General features: G+C 37.1%; 1 protein-coding gene across 3 annotated transcripts in view; it reads right to left on the bottom strand.

The window, feature by feature from the left end:
* Positions 1-2901: 2901 nt before the first annotated feature.
* Positions 2902-25869, bottom strand: part of SYT9 (synaptotagmin 9) — a 72783-nt gene continuing 49815 nt past the window's right edge. Inside the window, exons 4-8 of one of the 3 annotated variants that reach the window (XM_054068338.1) lie at positions 11549-11669; positions 10342-10513; positions 9656-9785; positions 8941-9097; positions 2902-7862 (exon numbers count right to left, since the gene is read on the bottom strand). In XM_054068338.1, coding sequence (XP_053924313.1) covers positions 8990-9097; positions 9656-9785; positions 10342-10513; positions 11549-11669 — 531 coding nt within the window. In that variant the 3' untranslated portion in view covers positions 2902-7862; positions 8941-8989. Of the gene's footprint in view, positions 7863-8940; positions 9098-9655; positions 9786-10341; positions 10514-11548; positions 11670-25869 lie in introns of those variants that run through there. The other 2 variants (XM_054068339.1, XR_008450091.1) reach the window with 2 other exon arrangements.

The following is a 25869-nucleotide window of genomic DNA, read 5'->3' as shown; positions in this document are numbered from 1 at the left end:
TAAGCTAGAAGGTAGTGAGTTTCTTCAAAGGCAGCTGAGAAGAGGGGACCAGACTTAATAAAGACTTTTTGAGTACTTAATGTTCTTTTCCTGAAACATGTATAGAGTAGAAAACTTTGAATTGAAAGTAAAAAGCTATTGTGTTTGGAGACCTAAGGTTTTGAAGTGAGAAAATACCAACAGTACGATGAAAAGATTGTTTTCTGGAAGGACAAAGAGGTATTTCTACTAGAATAGTAAATATTTTGATTTGAGTTTCACTAAGATACAGGAACTGATTGATCACTTTGGAATTTTTTTTAAGCTAAGTGATGGGATTATTCATCAAATGTTATTTAGTGATCTAGTTTTTGATTTTATGTAGTGTTCTATCACCTTTTTTGTTCAAAAAAAGATTCAAAACTGTTGTATTTTTGAAAGAATTTTTTGAGAATTATATTTAATTTTATGGTATCTTAATGTAGCTGAAATTTATTAATCTATTCTTTAAGGAATGGTTTTGTATCAGTTACCAGGATTTAATGATATAGTTACAGTAACATTCTAGAAACAGAATCCTTTTTCCTTTGGGTAAGGATCTAACACTATCTGGCTTGTTGACACTTCTCACACTATTAAATGATTCTTTAATAGTAAAGCTGCTTTAGTCAGGCTCTTTGACTCAGACTGTCTGTTTGGGCACATCTTAAGTTAGGGAACATTTACAGATTTTCCAGCTTGTGCTTGTATTGGGACATAAATTCATTGAACGTTATTTGCAAGTTATTAAGTGGTTTAAGATCATGACTTTTTGGATGATGTGGTGGGCCAAAATTACATGTGTGGTTAATTAATTTGGAAATGATAACTGCATAAGTATAGACAGCAAATTAGGTGATGCTGTTTAAATTACACTACTGGAATACCAGTCAGGGTCATAAAAACAGTGGTTTGAAATAGACTTTGTTCTTGTCACAAAGAACAATATTGGGATCTTGACAATTTTGGATGTAAATTCTGAGCACTGAGTATTTGCACAGGCCATGCAGGGGAAGGATTCAGCCCCCATCAATTGACTGTTTTCTGTTTCAAGGCAGAGGTGTATTTTTATTCTGCTTAGAATTTGCATGTTGGTTATATCAGAAACCGGTGCTAGGGCCCACTGTGTCAAATTTCAGTGACAATATTGTCAGCTGGAAATGGAATTAGTTTGTGGTACAAAACAGAGCATGATTTCCTTCCCTGGAAAGATTGCTTTTGGAGTCACAATGTGTGCCAACTTGATCATGTCTTTAGGTGCAGTGGTTTGGTTCTGTTTTGCATCTCTGTTCCTTTCCAAGTTGTGATTTCTTACAGCAATGGTCAATACCTTTGGCTCTTCCGGGACATTGCTTTGCACTTGCAGTCCTGTTCTGTCACTTCAGTGCTTTTTTATTATAGAATTTGTTGTATGTCCTTGCTAGGCATTCCCCCTGTGGAAAGTCATAGTCAACTGCCAGTAAAGCTTGTTATTAACAAGGTATATCCCTTAATTTTCATCTCACTTGATGTTAGCTGCGCAGGATCACTAGGCTTCTCAGGTTTAACATTATGTGGGATGTCTTATTTGTTATTAATTAGGCTTTTCTTCAGTGAGGATTCTCAACCTTTGGCTTTTCACTTTCAGTTTGTTAATAGGCTGTTGCAATCAATCTTTCAGCTGTTGCATTCTTAATGGAGTTTCGTTTCAAGTCTGTAGGCTACGTATAAATGCTTAAAAGATGGTTCTGCTGGAAAAGTGTCTTGAAAAGGGAGATGTGTGGGTCTGTTTTGACAGAGGAAAAGGTTTATGCTTGTTTTTTAACAAAGAACTAGAAAAACGCAAAACAGTATTTTTGAAAGACGTTAAAAATAATCTTGAAGTTCCTACACCTCCTCTGCTGTAGTATAGTTGATAGTGGCTTACAGGACACAGAGAGGGATAATTAGCACTACGTTCATTGCCAAGGACAAAATGCCTTTATATGTGTCCTTTATTAATCTTCCATCTCTCTTGTCCTAGCACACCAGCTGTCTGGAGCACCATTTCCTTTGCAGGTGCCTGTACGTAATGCAGAAAACCAGGAGTCTATGTAGAAGAAGTGTTACCATTATTAATGATAATATCAACTTTAAAGCTATAGGCATATTCTCATTTCTTTTCCATGAGTCTATGATACCAAGTAATTGTGAGAAGAGAATAGAACTACGTTAAATTCTTTTTTTAGTTGCATGAAATTATTGTTTTGTGCCACATTTCATGTGTCAGTGGTCCTTCATTGATGTGGTATATGCAAGTAAGTTAGATTTTCCAAATGAGAAAAGGCTGAGCTTATCCCTAAAGAGACAGAGAAACTCTTACTTAAATATCTGCCGCGCACATTCAGAACCATTACTGATGGATATGTAATTTCAGTTGTTGTGAAAAATATGAGAGAAAAAGGCTTTTTAGGTGCAGCTTTTGTGGCAATACCAGATACATCTGTGTTCTCTTGTCCCTTTGTTTCTGGGCTCTGCCAGGGGACCCCTGGGAACCTCGCTGAGCTACATGTCAGATGTTGACAGGATTTATAATTTTGCTAGCATGCCATGGTATTTTGGTAATTTAACACCCTGTCACTTGGTAGAAGCACTTCTGTAGTTTCTTATTTTCTTGTCATTACTAAGTATCCCATATATGAGATTCATATTTGATGTCTCTAAAAATCTTTCTGTGATGATGATTGTAGCCATGGGATGAAACAAGAGGAACTTTAGGTATCCAAACCGCCAAATTGTGTTTGAATGCTGTAAAGTAACTATCATATTAACAGCTTTGTCTCTCTGACTTTATTTATCTTAACAAAACATCTATGGAGAAGAATCAAGTTAAAACATTTCCAAAATGTTTGCTTTCTGAATAATGAATTGAACCTCAATATATTTAATACAAAATAGTAATAAATTACAATTGCACAATTTCTTACAGAGTTTTTATTAAGATCAAAACTTATTTATTCAGACTAGATTTATATAAATAAATCACAGTACATTTTTACTTGTGTTTAGAAGATTGTAATACATATTATAAAATTAAGAAATTTTTTGTCCCTCAAACCATCACTGCAAAAGGAATCATGCATTACTTCTACTAAACGAACAAAATGCCCACCTAACTGAGAGAGCCTTGGTACAGGTATGGCTCTACTCTCCAAAATTAGACATGAAACAGAGAGATACCAGGACTATTTATTGAACAAGAAATAATAAAGCATAGTACAATGTTTATGTGTCATTAAAAACAAAAGTATACCAAAACAACACACCTCTCTTCACGCACCTTTGCAATGGGTATTAAAGATGACAGCTGGCCAGCATGCAACCGAGTAAAACATTCCAGTTTTACAATGTCTACTTTTGAGCAAAAGAAGGAAGAACTAAAAACCCAGACAAAACAAACAGACTGACAGCCCAGATGCTTACAAGTCCTCATGTCACCTTGCCCTCTGTGCCATGTGTGCTGTGTTCAATCAGCAGTTGAAGTGTGTCCTAATGATACCTTTCCTGAATAGTGTTCATCACTTCCATCTGGATTAGTGCACTTTACGGACCTTCAAGAAGATGGAGGTCCTTTCAGATAACTGCAGGACCCTGGAGAACTTCCACCTGTAGTTCCTTCCCCAACTCACTCTATTAGAAATTAACTGGAAACACACCACTCAAAACTACTCAGCCCTGAATGTGCAGTGCCTTTACAAGATAATTCACACTTTGCACAATGTGGTTCACATGTAAGGCTCTCACTTCAGAACAGAACTGTGGTTGAAAGCAAGGCTTTGCACTAATTACAGCAAGATTCAAGTTGATGTTGTTATGAAACCTCTCCTGCTGCCGTTTTTCCCAGCACAGAGGGCTTCTATAAAATTCTACAATATTGTGGATTACTTTCTCTATATGCTTTTTCCTTTATAGATAAGAAAAACATTGTTTTCTCACAATACTAAGATGTAACCATTTGACAATGCACTATACTAAAGGGAAGAAAGTATTTAGTTGATGTTACTTCAGATTGAGTCACCTAGTTCTGTTATTTCACTTCTTTCTGTTCAAACAAAATGCACTAACAATAAAGTATTTTCAGATAGATTTCTATCTGAATCAAACAGATTTTTTCAAGCAGATTTCCAGTCTTCTTTCTCTCTTCCTATTCATTGTTTGTCACTTTTAGTCTAAAAGTGAGTTTGCAGCGTCTTTTTCAATGGCAAATACATTCCCTCAGTGCTCTAATGTTGCCAAGTGGTAAACATGTAAATATGTCTATTGTACCTCTGACTTTGGGTTCTCATATATGTATATATACACACACAGAGCTACATATCATGTTTGATGTTTAAAAATACACAAAGGAAACTAAACCAAAGCAAAAAAACAATGAACAAAACCAACTAAAAAGCCCTGAACTCCAACAACTATCCCCTCAAGCTAAGAAGGGTGGACTGAAATAACCTCTTATTTTTGATTCTTTTGTGTGGCCCTTTGCTGTTATCTCACTTTGGATCGAACCAGCAGTTCCACTATTGGTAGTTAAATTGGATCTCTATATAACACATTTCTCATATGTACTGATATGCTATTTCATGGATCTGTTGGCATAGAGAGCTGAAGTGTGCAGTGCTGGTAGGAACAGTTTGAGCATTAAATCTTTTACACTATACGTTTCCTTTCTGTTTTGGTAATCTCTGCTTTCCCAGATTGAGATGAATGTGTTTTTGTCCACTGCCAGCACTATTTACATGGAAAAGTAAAACAAAAGAGAACATAATACTTTCAATGTCTTGTTTTTTCAGTTGAAACAGATTAAGAGATTTTTCAACACTCAACCACAGAAGGATTGTGCTGCGAGTATTTTGGCATGGGAATATTACATAACTGCCCATTATACTCTGCCTCAGTGTCAGTAGCTTGGAAGTCTTTTCCATTGACACCCACTGGTTTTTCATAAAACAGCATCTGAAATGGTGGTATGTTACAGAAAATGAAAAGTAACAGTTTAATATCATATTGTTAATGACTGAAGCAGGATTAAATCTTGCTGAGATGCATTTCTAAGGGATTTCCTTTTCTATTTTAGAATTAAGGTACTTGTCATATGGTGTAATTATGCATTCACAGGAAATAAGAAAACAAACAAGGGTTTTGAGGTGGACTCTTGTGAACCTTCTACTAATTTAATTTACCTCTGAGAATCATAGTTCAGAAAAGAAAGTCTGAACAGTATTGGGATCATAGTTTTCTATGTTTTTCCAGGTGATCTTGCAGCACTAGATCCTCTGTTTCTTCCAATGTGCTGTTGTACTATTGCACTGCAGTCCAAAGACAGCAGCAGTGTACTGGCCTACTGGAACCATAACATGAAAATATTTCAGGTCTATGGAATAGCATTGGCTAAATGAAGTATAAAGGTGAAGTATCCAAATATAGAAAATAGCTATCATTCCATATACATACTTCTATGATAAGACAGATATTTGTAAAAAGCACATAGTGATGCTACAGCCTGAGTAACAGTTTGCAAGTCATGAGTCAGCAGGAATTAAGAGAATTTAATAAAATTTTATATTTTATTCCTCGTCCCTAAGTCTTTGAGATGTGCTAGATTCCACTTTAAGAGCTAACTGAACAGAGATTCCTCTTTTTTTTTTTTTTTTTTTTATTGAATAGAACTGTGTTAAAAAACATCCTCCATCCTCTTGGTGACAGACCCTTGATCATTACATAAACTGAGTATGGCTATAAAATAAAATAAGAAAACCATTGGCAATTATAATGATACTACTTTTCAGTTGATGCCCCTTTGAGTTGCTAGAAAGGCTTCCGCACTCTTCCATGGACACAAAATGAACCTGCTTGCATAGGTGTTTTCCTTTTTTACAGAGGTTACTGTTACTCATATTGCAGTGGGAAACCATACAGCTGCCTGCTCTGCTTTCCAGGCAGGGATGCATGTGTAGTACTTTGCTCAGGGAATCAAAGAACTCTACTCCAAAGGAACAGATTCTCCTTCTTTGCTCACGCACCTCTCCCCATGCTGACTCCCAGGAGATAGGTCTGAGTAAAGAGTGCAGGATTTTGTCTGAAGTGTGAATCATGCATGAACAGATACGAATATTGAGTTGTGTCACTGGCCTGCTGATATAAATCTTCAGTTGAAAGTGCAGTGAAATAGTTTTGCCAGGGCAACTTCATAACTATATTTTTCATTCTTCTGGAAATGCTCAGTTACCCAACTGAAATTTTGCTTGGGGAGGTTTTGAAGAGTTGCTTAATTTGCCAAGGCTATCCTTGCATGTGGTAGCTCTTACATAGCATGGCATGAGATTTTTTGAAAACCACTGCATTTACAGGACTTCTGCTTAATAGCTATGGCACATATTTACAACAGATCCAACATTTCCAGCAAGTGCCAAGCTGTGATTTACTCATTAGCAATTCTGATTTTCTGGAAGACCCTCAACTGATAGGTTGTAAAACTAGTTTTTCAGATTTTGGATAAAAATCTCAAATATTTTCTTCAATCTGTACATACATATATCCATCAGCAAAACTTCAACCCTCAAAATACTTGGTGAGCATTTAACACATGCAAGATATGAAGCAACGTGTGTGCACTTATCTGAAATATATAGAAAGACAAGGGCTCCCTATCTGTACGAATGTAGCAGACAACTAGATTATATAAAATACCCATACTTAGCATTTTTGAAACAAAAATTCCTATATTAAAACTTGAATCAAATTCTCTCTAGAAAAGCTTGAAGGAAGAGAGGACTTCATGTAGGTCTAAATAAGTGGCAAAAATTTATTACAGGGGCTCTTGTTCTGGGGCATAGATTTCATCAAGTGAGAGTTCAGTGTTTTGATTACCTTTTTTAATGGTCAGAATTTGTCACCATTTACAATATATCATCATGTAAGACAGCCCTGGTAATTCTACTACAAATAATAAAGAAAGACTTCATAGGCACTATATATTTGGAACAGCATTTTGAAATGACACTCTGTGTGTGCGCGCGCACATGCACCTGTGTGTTCTTGTGTGTATGACAGAGCACAGCCGCGTCTGATATGCTTCCAACTTTTTGCAGTCTAATAGACACAACTTTAGAAACTGGAAAATCATCTACAAAGGTTGAGGACCAGCAGCCTCCTTATTATACAGATGGTTATCTTCTTTCTAAAAGAACATATTGTCATTATAAATACCATATGTATCTTGTTCTCACTCAACAGAACCTTCTTTTCAGTTTTTTCAAATTTGAAGAATTTCTGCAAAGAACCATATTAATTTGGTTTTGTGCAAGGTGAAATGAGACACCAATTGAGACTGAGGACACAACTTGTCGTTGAAAAATAAATGTCTGATGACAATTATTTTTGAAGAAAAAAAGATTTTAAAAGCTATCCATTCACAATACTGCATTTTTTTTTGCAAATACAAGAACCATACTGCTGTTGCTTCCCATATTTGTTGGTTTTCATTGCTATCATGTTGCTTGTAAAACCTGGGTTATTCTAGTGAACAGAAATTATGACTTGAGTTTGGGTAATGCTTACAACTATACAAATAATCTATGAGTAGCAACAGTGTCAGCTGAAGAATTAATGCTACAAGTGGATAACATTGGGCTACTTGAAACCAATAGCTCTTCACACAGTAGAAGACTGAGGGTCCTATTCATCAAATACTCAGAGTCCTACGGCTGTGGCCACAGAGGTTCCAGAAGCTCTCGCTGAGTCTAATCCTGATTCAGGAACCAAAATGATATGCTGTGTATATATTTCTCTGCACAGCCTGGATGCGCTGGACACCCTCCCCCACTTGATTCCTGGGAAGGAAAAAAATATGTCTCTGTTTAGCTCAGTGACATGAAAAGCAATCCACAGTAATGAAATCTAAAGAAGTTAGCCAGGCATGTATGAAAAGAACAGGGTGCCTGTAAAAAGGGAAGAGCTGTCAAAACCTAATTGTGGGCTCTGGCTGCAATAAAATTTATCAAAGAGGGAAGACAGGTTCAACATAAGGATGTAGACAACTTCTGCTAAGAGACACTTCTCATAGTCTGGGAAATATTATAGCAATCATTACGCTACTCCTCACATGCTTTGTCAAGCTGCTCCTATCAATGCCTGGCTACAGCTGAGAGTTTGGTGATGTGTTTTCTAAATGCAGTTCCCAAATGCCCAGGCAGGCATTTCACATGTGGCATTTTAGCCAGTAGCTTGCCTGTCATCGAGGGCACAAACACATAGGCAGAGCTTCCCTACTTTGCTTGATCTTCTTTCACAACGTACTTGCATGCTGGCAGCACCCACACTCTGAAGAGGAATGGTGCATCCCTGCTGCAACAGAGCCTGTGGAGCACTCAAAGGTCTCCCTGCTGAAACTGTACTGCTGTGGTCCCCAGACATCAGTAAACCTAATTGCTCACGGAGACAGGGCAAGACTGTGGCATTTTTGCCATTTTGTAGCATCTTCCCATTGCCTGACAATTATGTATAAACTGCCAAGCGTTAATGCTCACAACCAAGTAGGTAAAGCCTTCAGTTGCATTCTACTAACATGGCTGCACTCATGCATAAAGTATAGGCGGAGAGGTGGCAAAATGCTTGCCTCTGTATGTTAGGTGCCTATGGCATTGTTTGTGGCTTGATATGAATACAATGGTCTTTCATATCTTTCAGCATTGGGGTAAAACCGTGGCTGTTCATAAACATAGCAGTTTCTTTTGACTGTAATTACTGTCTGACTTTATCCAGTGATAGCAATGATAAAACTAAGTCATGGTAACTCTTAGGAAGCAATTTAGTTAGATCTCTGATGAATTTTTGTGTCTCATGAATCAGGATTAGCATTCCCTACACTAGGGAGAGGATTAGACAGAGGGATTAAAAGGACATCTTTACCCCACTGGACTCTGTGGAATAGCCCCTGAGGATATGGCTAAGAAAGAGTTCAACAGGAATGCCAAATTTCTGCTGAATAGGTTAAAAGGGTGAGGAAACCTCTTCGGCAGCCATCCAAGCGCAGAAGACCTGCATAACATTTCTGCTGAATAGGGCCCTAAAGACAAAAAACAAAACAAAACAAAACAAAAGAACATAGGAACCTTGAAAAGCTTTTCTGATTGTGTGGCTTCTTATCAACGCCTCAGATCTCCAGAGACACTTAAATATTTTTTTTCAGTGCAGATAGGCATCCCTTGAGATGTGCTAGTGGCATGGATGACATATTCTTACAAGAGAAGAAGTCAAATTAGATTGTTATATATATTAAAAAAAATAAGTCCTGGTTTTTCTGCAAACAAGGTCCATAACTTTATATCAATTATCAGTGAAAGTTACCCAGATCCTATTTGAAAAACAAACCCAAGCCTTTAATCTGCTTGGTGTTTTCATGTATATATTAAAGAAATGAATTACTTTCTGTCCCCCTAAAACTGAAAGGAACAGACTTGAGTGTTGTATTTGACTTTTAATATTGGTGTTTCTGAATATTTTTCTGTTTTTGTGCATGCATGTGGATCTTGGTTTTGGTCATAAAATTTTACCTAATTTCTAATGGCATAAGGAAGAATATTCACAATTATAGTAATGGGGAAACAAGAAATAAAAATCTTACCTCTGCAAGAGGATGCCAGTGAGCAATGGGTTTCCGAGGATATGAGAGCATTTCATTCCAGTGGTCACGACCTAGACTTTCTGCATCGTTGCCTACTTGACATACTCCAATGACCTCATTGTGACCTACACTGTGAAAATGTTCCATAATATTTTTTTCTTAAAATTTTACCTCTAGAACCATAACATTTATATATTTCATTAAAAACATTTTAGAAATGACTTCTTTCCTGAAAAATTTAATGAACTGTAGCGTATGTTTGCTCTTTTCATTTCCCACTAATCAGGATAATTTAACATTTTCTCCATTATAGCACATACTGTGTGCCTCTGTGCATTTTTTACTTTTGTTTGTATGACAAATGTTAAAGGTTCTTTGCCTGTGTTCCATAATTACTTACAAATACAAGTAAACTATAAGCCACTATTTTAGAAATGGTGGTGTGTGTCTAAGGCGTTAGCGTAATTGTGCACAAATAAAACATCAGTGTGTGGATTGTTTGATTATATGTTTGGTTATTTCAGTTCTGGTAAAAATATATGCAGCTTAGTTATGTCAGTTATGGATGCAAATCTACATTTCAGAATGTAGAAAGGAAATTCTGCCGGGTAATACAACAAAGTTCAGTCTTCTACCAGAGTCAACATGACAGAAATTATGTTATTTTACAGCTACAGGTATCTCACCGGTCATAATCCATAACAGCTATCGACAAGTTAATTTGGTCAATGTTTTCTGGAGGGACGTCAAAGACTATGGCTTCATTGTAAACAGGATTAAGGGTATTCCTCTTGGTGGAAGTTTTTCTTTTCTTTAGTCGCCTTCCTTCACACATTAAAGAAACCTTCACGTAGGGATCTGTGTGAATCATAAAAACAATGTCGGTTTTCTTTTGTTGCTTCTAAACAAACATAGATGGAAAGTGGAGGGAACAGCCTTCTTGTATGGCCATACCCGCTTGCAGAATTAGTTGCCTGGACCTGACTGGAATTTGAGCTTCTTTATTACCATGGGAGGCAGTGGAGCTTTGAAAATTTTACCTGATTGACTGCTTGGAACGAACAATATAGGTTCAAGAAGCTTCTTGTTGAGTACCAACTTCTCAAAGGGTATTAAAATATTCACTGAACCGTGTTATACATGACTGCTTTATACAATAGACTGTGTATCGGCCTATTTACTTGTACAGATTTGTAGGACCAACAGAATATGACAATATTTTAATGAGTGGGATTTACTAATGTATGGTTAAATAAAATTAAATTGTAACGATTACTGGCTTATATTTCTCAAGAGATTTATATTTATTTTTAAACTCCTAAATGTAGTAAAAAAAAGCTACTGCTTTGTCACTTCTCTCTGGGAGCTCTACAACTCTCTGCTAGTATTTTTAAATCATCTATGAACTCTTATTTAGAGTAATTTCCTGTCCTCAGCATCAAATTTTGAAAGAGTTGCTGAAAGGAGTCTCAGATGATCACTGTTTTGTCTATATACCAACAACAGCAAAATTGGCTCATTGGGTCTTGGAAACTGTTAGAGAGGGTCGGTCTGCCTCTGTTCCACAGCTATAACAAAATGTCTGCTGTACAAATGAATTTCCAGTGTTTATAAACACAGTTTGGACAACTCGCGCTATTCTGGATCACAGATGTTTTAGAAATAATAATAATGCATTTTTTTTTTTTTAAGAACTGATTGTTTTAAACTGTTGGTTGCAACTGAACAAAGATTTATTTAATTCTTGGAAACCCCTGTACTCAAGGAAATCAAGAGTTTGTGGTATAAGAATACACTTTTCAAAAATCATTCTGGGATTTGACAGTGCTGAAATTTGTGTCTCTGGAGGGAAATGGGATAGAAATCCACATTTAGCATTAAATTCATTCCTACCTGATGCTCCTGTGATATCCATTGCCTTTAAATTTCTTGCCTTTATTATTGTAATAGTTAGTCTACCAGCTGTTGGAAGGTAGCAGAGTGAAAACATCAGGTCACCAAGATCCACGTTATCCTGTTCCAAGGAAAGAGAGATGATGTGAAGCAACAGTAACAGTTTTACCTACCCATTAAAGGAGCTGAAGATAAAATACACATTTAGGGTTGTACAGTTATGCAAGCAAAAGTTATGCAGATAAAAAAACCAGCTATGTTTCAGAACAGAAAAACAAAGCATCTGCACACAAGGTTCAAGTTGCTGTGTTTGTTGCTAGACTATCATACTTCTAAAGTTTAAATGTGGTTGTAGCTCCCAGCACTCAGTCCTTGGCCATATAACAAGTTTGAGTTATGAGGTACAATGTGAGGCAATGGAATATCTCTGTGTTCTATTTTATGTTTTGTAGGGATTTGCAGGTATCGTTCACAAGTTGCAACAGATGTCTGTGCCTTTCCTTCTGGTCTGCAGAAGAATCCATTGATGATGGTCACAGAAATAATTCTGGTTGGGCTGGGCAAAGTTTTATGCAATTCTCAAGCTTGCACAAACTCAGGTGTGACGGGGGGAAGTCACTATGGTAATAAGATAGTCTCTACTGGAAGAAGAGTAAGCATGTTACTTCCTGCTCCTTGCACAAATAAGCTCCCTCAGGTAAGTTTATACACCTGCTTGACTGAGGGAATGATTTGCATCCTTTCCTGTGTCAATGGCATCAGTGTTTCAGAAAGATAATAGAAAATGAGCAAATCCTCTTTGCATTTACAAAGCATCTGTCTTTTTTTTTTTTTTTAAAGGGAAATTCAGCTCTTTTATAAAAAAATACAGTGAATAAAGGATTGTATAAAATTATTTCTGGGATTCGGTTTGGATTTTTTTGACTGAGCAGTGAACTGGTACTTTCATAAACCTGTCTCCTGTAACCTAATATTCCATTCCTGACTGAAAGTTATTCTATTCAGCAAATTGAAAGCTATGTTCTAGGTTTTATAGGGAAGAGAAATACAGCTGTTGTTGAATATCTCTTTTGCCCACTCAGCTTTGAGCAATAGCTTGTCTCCTTTTCCTGTCTCCTTTCGTATCAGTTTTTAAAAAATAAGGGGTGGCAGATGATGTAGAAGGTGCATGAAAATACCTGGAAACAGCACCTAACAGTTTAATGTTTGTGTCTGAGCTAGCTGCTGTATAGACCAATGCCCAGAGCCTATGCAGTCACCCAATGCAGGTAACTGCATCAGCAGATGAGATGTGAAAGGAATTGCTATCACAGAGTTGTAGAAAAAAATTCATATCAGAAGGTATTTCTAGAGGTCACTTGATCCAAACCCTTGCTCAAGAGAGGCATCTTCGCTTTAGCCATTCTCAGCTCATGCAAGGGAAAAAAATCGTATGCACTGACTCAGAAACAGGTCCTTTGCTTGTCCTGTTGTTGGAGAGAGCTGCTGTTAAAGGAAAAAAAAAAGCTGATATTATGAGCCCTTTGTTAGTAACAATAGGTTTTAACCCTGACTTGACTTCATCAACTATCATCTTTTTAGTTCTAAAAATCAGTGTTTGTGGTAGCTGTAAAGCAAATAAAGGTTGTGACAACATCAGGACAGCTGATATGACTCACTCCATTTAGTGTCTCTCGATGGCTCATACTTGGAAGCAGACCCACTGCAACAAACCCTGTGTCACTGACTCACTTTAACTGTGGGAGGATCAAAGTGCTGTTTGAGAAGGTGATGCTGTAAGAAGTCCTAGAAGGTAAAGTAACGTCAGCACATCCATGAGAAATTTCTCTTGGCTAACACCTGTGCTTGACATTACAGAAGAAATAGTTGATCTCTGAAATTTTGCCAGTGGTCAGCTGGAGCTTGATACCAATAACCTGGGGAATAGAAAGCAAAGATTTTAACTCATCCTTCTCATTGTGAGGAAGAAGAACTTCCAGAATTTAAGTGTTTAGCTTCCTCAGCTCTGAAGTGCTGAGATTTGTAGCTGTGGAAATCTTTCTTGTCCTGCTAAACCTTTTATCAGTTCTTATCAAGATGTTAATAGATAATGCATTACTGTATACGTGGTTTAGATACAAATTCCAAGAACCATGTTATCTGTCTGCACAAACAAACACTTTAGGAAAGAAGAGATCATGTTTTGAATTCTCTATTAGGAATTATGCCATAATATATTTATACACAAAATTTGCCTTGCATCTGGAAAGTAATCTTTACTTACACTGATGTATTTTTTATCAAATGCTGCAATGACAACAATACTTTGTTACTGTTTTCACAAAAATTGCATTGGACATCATATAGAAAAACACTGTTAAACTGGAAGGAGAGCCTGCAATTTCTTCAGTCTTCCAGTTCTAGAAGTTGTAAGTGTTGTAGCAATAGATCACAGATGATTGTGAGATTCAATCTGTCTGTAAGCCAATGCTAGCAGTAATTGAAACACAGCAGTCTGAGAACGGAATTAAAGGAAAGCTTGCAGGCAGCATCAAGAAAAAGGCATACCTTTTGGCATGCAAATCCTTCTCTGAAAACAAAGCCCTTTCTTCTCCTGCTTTCATTTTGATTTGTAGGGAATTTACTACTACTACATAATACTGGTTACTTGTAAATGCTTTCCCTAATTTTGCCAAGACAGATTTTCTAACAGTACAAGCCTTTTCCACTGCCCTGGCTATTCCACTGTGCTTACCCCTATTTTAGGCAATTAAAGAGCATCATTTTTAACTGTTCCAAACATAGTAAATTTTGCTGTTGGGGCTTCAAGGTTGAACTTATTGTTCTTCAAAGAGTACTGCAAACTGTGACTGCACCACAGAATTAGCATGTATGTGTTCATCTGTCTGGGTAACTGCAGTGGAACAGGCAGCATGCTCTGACTGGAGATCAGTGGTGTCACAGGCATAGCGTTACATCCGGCAAATACAGGTCCATATTATAAATTCAGTTTCTTAACAGAAACAAGGTCTATGTAACAGAGCAGAGATGGGATTATTGCATATCTTCAGTAGTTTAAAATCACTGAGCCACATGGCTTAAGCCATGGATCCCAAAGGTGTACTGTGTTATTAAGAAATAGCTTTAAGGAACAGAATTAACTAGCATAGAGGGTAGGATCTTCTGCAAGGAGTATGCTTCTGTTTGAATGGAGTACTTATATGTTACTATACATGCTTGACAAAATGTGGCAATATAAATATTACATTGGCAGAGACATTTTAAAATTCCTGCTTAGGAAAAGATTTCATAATATTGTAGGTTATCAAGTCATGCATTTTATATGTGCCAAATTTGTGTCTAACTTTATTTAGTATGGTAGTAATATCGCCCTGTGCTACAGTGCAACCAGGACAGCCCTAATATATGCAGTCCAAAATGCTGCATAATAGTATTAATAACAACACGAAAACATTTAGGAGATAATTGAACTACAATAATAATCTACTTATATAAGTATGGCCCATATTATTTTTTTTGGTGATGATCAGCAGAAAGCATATTGTAAGAACAGAATAAATATGCTGTAATAGACATACCTAAGGTCCAAGCTCCTCTCCCATTTTCCTTAAAAACTGTTCGCATTCAGAGGAAGAAAGCACTGTCTCCATTTTTAGCCTATAACCTGCTCATTCCTGTACTCTAAAGAAGGTAGGACAAGATTGGAGTCTGCTTTGCTTTTCCGGTGCCCCAGGCTTCAGCTTCAGGCTTGGGGTGATGGCTGAGTGCCTTGATGTTGTTGACTGTGCCTTACAGTGAGACATACAATCTGTCTGTTGCTGATAATCCTGCCTAGATTTACCTCTGAGCCCTTGTTCTATTAATGCAGCCCTTTATTCAACAGGGTAAAAGCATGAAGTTTCTTCCTCAAAAAATTACCCAGTTTTACCTAGGAGAGTTAGATGTATTCAATACTGAGTAAGCAGTCAGCCGGAGAGTTCAAAACAGAGAGTTAAACAACAAAATTTGCCTGGAAACTGTATTTTCATGAAGTGAACAAAACCCTTACTGGAATCTCAAGAGAAATAAGCCCCTCTCATTGCTGTTAGGAGCATAGAGATACCATCTCCCTCACATTATGCTTCCTCTTTCTTTTTTCACTTCTGGTGGAAATACCTGATATATCATAAAAATCATATTATTTGTATAATTTTTAGTAACATCTACCCCAAATTCCTACTTTCAACAGAAAATATTTCTGCCCCCCCAAAACTAAAAAGGTAGTTATATGTCTCCTAAAAGTCTTAATTCCAATGGTAATGTTAATAGCTTCTTAGTCTGTAGTCACACAGTAATTATAGATTTTAAAATTATTAATTTCATCAGAGATTAGCCTGCAGGATAAATCATTCCCTAGCACTGTGCCCAACAGCCCCATGCTGATGCTTAGGTGAGTATAACTCAGCATATTAAACAGGGAGACAGTGAAAATGGGCCCTTAAATGGCTTCACCTTTGATTCCTTGGCGGCTGCATTCAGAAGCTCAGGATGATCCAGCCTTCTCAGTGAAACCTGGAAGTTACCTGGCAGTTAGGGAGCTTCTGACAAATAGGGATTACGTTTGTGATTAGATTTCTCTAGTGGATGTGTTATGCCTTCTCATAAATACATTTTGGTGCAGAGAATGGGTATGTAAAACCATGAAAAACAGGCAGCAAGCAGTGGAAGGAAACAAGATAAATTATAGGTTGCAGCTTCTTTTTTTTTTCCTTTGATCTAGAAGATAATATATTGTCCTTGACTTAGGTGCTCATAAGCTTTGTGCCCATTTCTTTAGAAACTTGTGTTTTGTATTTCTGGAGCAGACAAGCTGTGATAGGCTTGCTATCACACAGTGCCTGTGCCACTCTAATTAAAGCATATGTCTCAATTACACCAGGTTCCTCAGTACCTCATCTACAAAAAGACAGGCACCACTTTTTTACTTTTCTCATATGTTGCAAAAATAACACTAATTATGGATTGTGAGGTGCTCAGATGCATTTTTATGCATCTCGTCAACTTACTATTAATGGGAACACTTACAGACAGCAAAGTCCTTGCTTGTATCTTTTAAAGTTGCTAACTGATGAAAGAGGTTTTCAAGGCACTAGTGATTTCAGAGATTTTATAAATTCTTATTGCTATGTCAGAGCTCTACAGATCAGGCAATGATAACTTTGCATACCACCTCCTTCAGCATTTATACATGTCTCTGCAAAGGTCACAGGAAAAGAAAAAAATAGCAGAAGTTTCATGAAATGAGATGATATCATCTGAGCTCCTGAAGCACAGAAAGGATTGATTAACAGTATTTAATTAAATTATCTCCTAGCTGAGAAGCATTAGTTGCATTTAAAAAAATAACAAAAAATCTTCTTATTTACTCCATAATCTTAGCTAGAATGAATGGAATTATACTTCTGTAATGCAAGACAAATTTTACTATTCTTTATCCTAATTTTGATAATATAGGGGTTTGAATTTTGCAGAGATCTATATTGAGGATAATTTAAGTATACTGGGTATGTGTGTTAAGTCTAGATGAATTAAAAATACTTTTAGAAGTGCTATTTTCTTTATGGGATATACATTTATTAAACTGCTCATCTGTGTTGAGAAGTCTGGATTCAGATTTGAGAGAGCTAAGATATTAATGCAGTTCAGGTACGTGTCCAGGAAACAAATATTATGCAAATACCATATAAAACAAATTTGAGATCCTAATCTGTTTGAGAAAGACTGTAAATCTAAAGTATCTAACATGAAGAACTCATGAAGTTAGCTCTGCATTTTTATTATATCAGCACAGAATTATTTTGAGTTGTATACATTAGAAATATGTATCATGAAAAACTCTTTAAAAATGTCTGATTTTAAGTGAATTTTGCATGTGACTAGAAGAGTGCCAGCTGCCTTCTCATTTCACATTTTAAGATTAATAAAGAAGATATGAGTAGAAAACTCTATTTTCATGACATCTTAAATCAAAGAAATGAACTCCAGCAAAGTAGGCATTTATTAATGCCTCAATCAAACTATATCTAGAGATATGATTAAGGAAAGTTTGTGGAAAATGGGCATGACCTATCTTTTACAATTATTATTTCAATATATCAATGTCAGGCTATATTTCATGTTTTTAGTTAATTTGCAGACTGTATTATTTTCTCAGTGTGATTCCATGTTTTGCATTTCTTTGTCTTTATTTCTCTTATTCATGGCTTTCTTAGGAAATGAAAGCAAATAAGTAAAGAAGCTTTTAAAGTTAGGTATGTAAAAATGAGTCTGATTTTACTTATTAGGGAAGAAGATTAAAAAAAAGTTCTGAAGCTTAGTTTCACTACCATGAAGGTATATAAGAAAGCTGAAGTGTTTTCACATAAGTCACTCTCATTTTTATACTGCTTCAGGCACACAATATAATTTTCACGTCAAGTCACAGATGGGCTATCCGCTTATATGCCTCACCAACAGTAAGAGGCGTGCATATAGAAGCTAGACTGATAGGATGGACAAAAGGGCAGGTCAAGAAAGGGCACCTTTGAATCCCTCCCTGGCACTCTGTTCATGTGCTGGTCTGTGGCTCAGCAACTGCTGCTTAGCACACATTGATAAAAAATGCAGGACCAGAGAGATTCTTGCATGACTCATACAGTGCAAGGTATCACCAGCTAAAGAGTTTAAGCAAAAAAGCCTTACAACGTGGAAGCATTTAGGTCTGTGTTTCATGTTCTAATTTAAAAAAAAAAAAATTAAAATAAAATCTCTGACAGCTAAGTTCAACTTTGCTGTTTAACTAAGTGCGTAACTTGATTTTTCTCTGTTAGGATTTATATTAGTAATGCCAAGATGATAACCACAACAGAGTTTCTTTTACCTTTCCTCTGAGGTGTTCTGTAGCACCTTATGGTCAGACAGACACCTTGCCCAACAGACCAGTCCTGAACACCACAACTGTGCTGCACTTTGTAGGGACTGCAAACAGCAGGAATCATTTCTGCGAACTGGATTATAGAGAGCCACTACAATTATTGGCTTGGAGAGACTTATTTTAACTTAGTTTTGCCTAACATCTTGGCAACTTCTATATTGAAACTGTATCAAAAGTAGAACATCCAGCAGACAGAATATCCTCTATCTCTGCTTCAGAGCTCAAGGATTTTTTTTATGTGAATTTTTGTTTTTCTTTTCCTCTCCTGTTTCCACCATCCTAGTGTTATGACTACTTTTCTTTAAGTCGTATCACTGCAGTCCACAGAAGGTGCACCCTCTGGACGTGACTTTGTATTGCGTCAGTCAGACAAGATGTCTTATAATGTGGGTAGCTGGAGTCAAAGGATAAGCCTTTCACCTTTATATATGTTTCAGAACAATTTCAGAACAAAGCCAATTAATGTCTCTGAGAAAAACATACACGTAACTTGCCCTTGCCACAGTGTCCTTAGCAAGTCAATAACACAGGCCTTTCCCTGTAGGCTGTCAATGCACTTATCTTTCTAAAGAGCCAACATCTCCATCGTCATAATTTATATCCCATAAATAGGATGGCAGTGATGAACTGAAATTGCCTTTCCAATCGGTTTGCTAAATACTGTCCTCACAGAATATATTTGTTTTTACTAAGTCATCTAAGACTTTATTGATAAATTATTCTGAAATAAGAGCCTTAAAGAAGTTTCCATTCGGTAAAGATAAACTTTATACACATACTTATTTTTTAACATACTCTCCAATCCTATACATTTTACTACTTTGAATCTTTTACACAGGTTTCCAATTCCCAACAACTGAAGTGCCTTGCTGAATCCAGGCCTAACAGTGAATCTAATGAATTATCCAGTAGCTATTGAGACAGAGATAATGTCTTAATTTGTTCCAAACTAAATTGATGAACTGGAGAGATAGTATGAATTGAGCAAATGATAATTAGTAGAAACATTACTGGAAAAGCTGGAGTACGTGTCTTGTTTATATGTGTGTGTGGCTGCACCAGAAATTGATTTCACAGGAAAAAAATGAGGTATTCTGAAAATGAAACTTCTGTAGAAAGTTATTATAAATAATCTTTAACTTCCTCATCAATTATTAAGAGGAGAAAAGGTCGTGTACAGATTTTTTTTCTGAAGGCTTGATAAACGGCTGGTCAGACAAGGAACTTGTTAATTAAGTTTCTCCTTGCAAGTATAACTGTTCCTCTGAAAACTATTTTGCATTCTTGAACTGTTAATGCTTTACACAATTCTTCTGATTTGTTGCTTTCTGCAAAATACAAATTTCAGTTTGGATTTAATAATACAAAAACCTGTGCCCCGACTCTCCTTTTACCAGGCACTGCAGGCTACCTTTTATCATTTTGTTTGTTGCTGGGAGGCAGGGGTGGGTGTGTATGTACGAGGAGGATAGGGAAGGCTTGAGAGCTACAGAAGATAATTGCCTCTTCCTGATCTAAAAATGAAAATGTCATAACCTCTAAGTGAGGAGTTTTGCTCCTCCCTTTCTTCTAGTATATTCCACTTCAATATATCCCATCTTGTCAGTATTTACAGGTTGCTACCTTTGTTATTGTGCTTCAAAGTCTTCTGAAACAGAAGCCCCTTGAGGATAGATTTGATTTCACAATGCAGAAGCTTTAAAGGACAGTACTCTGGCACAGTGTTGACTCAGATCTTTCTCTGCAGAGAATGCAGTAGTGCTTTAGAAATGTTGACAATCTTGGGAACACCAATGAAATGTAAATTGTTCTATATGGGAATAGATGTTTGAAAGGCAACTGTTTACTCAAAAGGAAATGAAAGGGAGAGCTTCATCTGGGAAACATAAGAGTTTTGATGTTAGGTGAAAATGGTAAAAATGGAAGGACAAGTCAATCAGACAGACAGGGAATGCCTCACAGAGGGAATTTCACAAAATGTTCTAGCAGCGCAATCTGGAAAAAATGGACTGTAGTTTCCTAAAGTGAGGACCAGGGATTTAAATGAATGGTCATCAGTATTTGTCATGTCAAACCCAATAATTTTTCATCAGGCTGTAATTAATTTGGATTAGACCTCAATTATCTGTGAAACACTGAGATTGGAAAAAAACAAAGAAAAACAGAGGTTAATGACGTTGTTTTGTGCAGTATCTTACAAGACAAGCTAATCTGGGTCGGCCAACCTCACTGGCTTAAAATAAAACTCTTGATGAACATCATGCAGATGGAAAGAGATAAGAAAAAAAACCCTCATAGTTTCAAGGCTAAAGGTCAGTTTGTTGTAAGAAGCGCAGTCTAAATTACAAGTTAAGCGTTCACTATCTCTAGGTAAACGTGAGCCTGAAGAAAATGAAACAGCAAATCCGTTCTAATGCATAACATTATTTGTACCATAAATTATTTGCCTGCTACCTCTTGTTTCTGTTCTGACATAAGTTGAAAGTAATGTTTAATTATCTCAATATCCCACTAATAATGAAAATCTCATATACATAAAAAAAAAAAATTGCAAGAGAAAAACTGGCTTTAAAAATAAATTTACTAATCAAAATATTTTAATCTAAAATGCCTTGCCTGTTAATATTTTTTTCCTGGTGTTAAAATGAAAATGTAAATTTAAGCTAAATGTGTCTGCAAATTAATGGATTGGCCTTTCACCCTACCTTGAGTTACAGTGGCTGCATATGAACTTACAGCTCCACTAAAATATCCAAAGATGCTCTGTCTTCTAACCCAAATCAATTATCACTTTGTGAACAGAGACCAAAAGTGATCAGTATGTCAGGGCCCCGAGGGCTCTAATGGGCCTTACTGACCCTGACCACCACTGGTCCCCCCACCCTGCCCATGGCCCAGGACCCCATTTCAGTCCAGCCTGGGGCTGTTGGTCCCTGCCCAGCAACACCACAGAGTGCAGATCTCCAGCTTCCCACAGCCCTGTCCTGGGTGGCTCTGGGTCCCACTGTGGTGGGTCCATCCACTGGCTTGTCATGTCCCCAGAGAGCTGGCTGATGCCAGGGGCTGCCCCTCAGCTCCCCAGCCTGCTCTGCTCCCTGGCTGGGGTGGTGGGGCGGGACCTGCTGGCAAGGTCCTGCCCAGCAGCACCAGGATTCCCTGCTGCACCTGGTGAAAAGGGAAAACTCTCCATGGCAAACTCTCTGTGGGCAACTCTGCAGTAAACAACCCTCCATGGGATAACTCATTGCGAGACAATGTTCTGTGGTGGACAACTTTCTGTGGGGAGGGTTAGGGTTAGTGTTAAGGTTACAGTTAGAGTTCGGGGTCCCCTGCGTACAGCTATTCCCACGGAGGGCTGGCCACAGGCAAAGAACTTGTTAGTTAAGTTTAGCCTTGCAAGTATAATTGTTCCTTTGAAAACTATTTTGTATTTTTGAACTGTTAATACTTTACACAATTCTTCGATGACTTTTTGTTTTCTGCAAAATACAAATTTCAGTTTAGATTTCATAATACAAAAACCTGTGCCCTTACTCTCCTTTTTCCAGGCACTGCAGGCTACCTTTTATCATTTTGATTGTCACTGGGAGGCAAGGGTGGGTGTCTATGTACAAGAAGGGTAGGGAAGGCTTGAGAGCTACAGAAGATAATAGCATCTTCCTGATCTAATATTTAAAAAGCATACAGATATCCCTGTGGAGGGTTGGCCACAGAGAATTGGTCGTGTAGAGAGTTGGCCACAGAGAATTGTCCTAGACCCTGCTCCTGGCAGCCCAGCCCCAGGGAGCAGCCAGCCCTTGTGCCTTGACACAGTCTTAATTAAGGATAAAGCCTTGAGAGTGGCCATTCTGTATAAAATAAAGCTAATATAGACATGATGCTGAAATGAGATTAAATTAAAGCTTTGAGCCCAACTCACAGTTCCTCACCTTTCCTTAGTACCAAATGTCATTCTCAGTGCTTTTTGTGTTGTGAAAAGCAGATCTATTATCTATTGTGAAATCTGAGCATATTCTGAAAAGGACAGAAACTAAGTATCTAGGTAGTGCTGAAATAAGATGGAGGGAGTCACAGTATCAGGAAAAGAAATTATGTCCTTTTCAGACTGTGTAAGCATCTATATTGTTTTGCGGATATAGTCATTATACTTACACCAGGTGTTCTCTACTGACTTCCTTTCTGCTCAAGCTTAGCAGAGACTGTATGCAAAATCGGTTATAGAGGAAGGACATTTTTATAACTCTGAATCCACTTCTAATGTAAAAAAAAGTTTACTCTATGATATTTTTTTGAAGAAGTTGATATGAAGAAGAGAATGGTCCAAATAATATAGTGCCTGAAAACTAGAAAGTCGAACTTTGTTGCAGCAGCATGTCTTGCCATTCCAGAGCTTTTCTCTGGGATATGTTTAATTTACTTACATATATATATATATATTTAAAAAATATCACTTGTTTAGCCATCTGATGTGTAATTCCATCCCAGGTCTGATTACAGTAGAGAACATATGGTGGTCTTCCATACACATATCCGTTTACATGCGCCGGGAAGACCAGGAGGGGATCATTCTGCCCCAGGCCCCAGTATAGTGAATGCAGTAGTTGGAGAAGCGCATTGTTCATAGCAAACAGGCAGCGAAGAAGCACTTTGCCCCTAGATTTTGACCACTTAAATATAATGCGCTCCTTTCACAGTCCACTGAAATAACTGTTAGTGAAATGTATTGTCATTAATCCAAACTCTTCCTAATAATTTTAAATTCTTGTGATAACTGGAAAACAAATCCAAGCTCAATGAAATCTCTGGTGTGCCCTCTTTCTCTCCTCCTCTTTTCCTCTCTGATCCTTTTTGTTTTCTCATGTCATTGAAATGAATTATTACCTTCATTAATAATGCATACCTAAGGCAGACTTTTCAAAAGTCATAGTTTCTATGTGTATCTCCCTTTAAGTATGGTACCCATTTAACAAGGGGGGGAAGAAGCACGGCTTTATGAATCTCCTTCTCCTATTACTTTTTCTGAGATTTTCTCCGTTATGATTTAGAGTAAAGTTATTTTTTCTTTCAAATAGGTACCTTTCCTGGGTTTCCTTGTGATTTTAAAGCCAGAAATAAAGTATCTTTCTGTTGAAGTGCCTCCATGTGTTTTGATTCTCTATAAACAATTCTGTGGTGTTGTGTCATGCAGTCACTTAGGTCAGGAGCTACTGAAAATAGTTCATGCTGGTTCTTTTCTAGAACTCCCTGCTGTTGAAAACCTGTTAGCTTTGAAATCAACTTGGTTACTACTAAGTGGTGCAACTAAATACAAAAAAAGTTGGCTCCTGATCGGTCTCCTGTATAAACAATAACATTGACTCAAATACACCATCCACTGAAAGTATATATTCAAGAGAAATGATGAAAAGGGATCATTATGGCTTAAAAACATGCCTGAGTATTCCACATAACCTTCCATTAGACTGAAAGCACAACTACATTTCACCACATGCATTTTTCTAGTAACAATTCTTTATACAATGACCCACTTTTAACAAGAGTAAAGCAATTTCCATTAAATTTCATTTACTTCTTTGTAATTTAATTAATAGGTCATATAGAAAAGAAAACCACTGCAAATTTCAAAGCAAAGCAGTCAAGGTAGACTACTTCACTGCTAGCAATATTCTGTTAATGCACTGGGTAAAAAGGTGTGCAGTTGTACTGCTCGATTGTCCTTGCATGGCAATTCCATTTTAATTGCAAGTTAAATGGAAGAAGCATATAATCATGGACACTAAGGTTAATACTATAAAACCTATTTATTAAATATATCAAAATAGACAAAACCTCTTCAATACTGTAAAATTGTCTCATTTTTACTTTGGCATTTCTCTGATTTTCAAAAGGAATTAAACTAATAGAGGGAGGAAGGAAGAATGAGAATGACAATAAAATTAATGATAGTGACACAGCATTATTCCAGAAGTGTGAGAAACGGGGGTGTTTTCATCCTTTATTTCTAAAACCATGCTACAAAAATACCTTCACATTTAAATCATGACAGAAGTTGGGGTTTTGGTGCTTCTTTTCTTGGGGAAGACAACATGGGAGAGAAGGGAGGCTTCTTTGTTCCTTCCCAGAGCAGCTACCCACAATTTCACAACAGATTGCTATGTAAAATCTGCTGACTGCATAATATGCTAACATGCTGTTGGTGTGTAACCCTTTCAGGGATATACACCTCCCTGACTGACCCTGTGAATCAGTGCTGTGGAATCTGTGCTCTAGAACAAGAGGTTACTTTTACCATTTTTCTTAGGCAATGCCAGGAACATTTCAGTGTTTCTCAGTATCTTAGCTACTGATGCTGCTCAAAAGCTCATGCAAATCCAGCTCTTGTCTTTTCTTCGGAGACAGTTCTGGACTATTGCCATTAGGACACTTAGGCTATGAGGATACAGGAAAGGAGAATTTATGCTGTTGCTGTGTATCATTCACCTACCTTGCAAAAAAATAGAATATTTTAATCTTGAAGCTGTTAGGCAGTTTACAAGTCCAGTCCTACATCTAATTTGGAGCTGTACAAAAAAAAAAAAAGCAGCTCTAAAATCAAACTGAAGACTGTGAAGAAGCCGAAGGAAGAGGAAGGAAGAAGACAGAAATCCATTTTAGAAAATGCAGAGTCTGAAATCAAGTGTATCATCCAGGTGTCTACATCATGAGAAGGGGAAAATGTGATTGTGTAGAGTGTGGTAACAGTTCTTTTTCTGTAATACTTGTTCTCTATCAGATATGATCAGGCCTCCATGTTATATTTAGACGTGTACTGCAGGCAATTTTAGGACCAGTTTAGTGAGAACGTTTTCTCTCTCAAAGAATACACAGAGGGTACTGTAAGATGTGAGATAAAGACAGCACTAAATATAGAAGTGCTTTAGTGCATTAAGTCCATAAAAGTGAGTCAACAGAACTTCCTCTTCTTAGAAGACTTTTCTTCTAACTTGTTTTACATGTGCCACGTGATTTCTTTCTGTGGATTGTTTTACTCTCTTCTTGATGTCATCATGTGCATTTGTGTGAGGTGCCTCCAGGTGAGCTGCACAGACTTACTCAATTATGTTTATATTCAGAATAACTGGTGTTATAATGTGCATACTATCCCAAGGGCAGGAAAAAAGTTGCATGTTTAGAAAGCCTGTGAGTGACTTAGGAAACAGTACTTCACAGTCTCTTAAGTGCCTTCTCAAATTTTCAGTTTAGTTACTTATAATTTAAGTAATCTGATAGTTTTGAAATGAAAGAAAAGTTGTGAGCTGACTTGTTCTAACTGGCGAGTTCACTTTAGAACTCTTGGTTACTCTGAGAATCATCAGTGACTAGGAGTACT

This window comes from Cuculus canorus, chromosome 5 (genome assembly GCF_017976375.1).
Source record: "Cuculus canorus isolate bCucCan1 chromosome 5, bCucCan1.pri, whole genome shotgun sequence".
Classification (NCBI taxonomy): Eukaryota; Metazoa; Chordata; class Aves; order Cuculiformes; family Cuculidae; genus Cuculus; species Cuculus canorus.
Note: the sequence above shows the minus strand (reverse complement) of the source record. Positions and strands in the feature narration are given on the sequence as shown.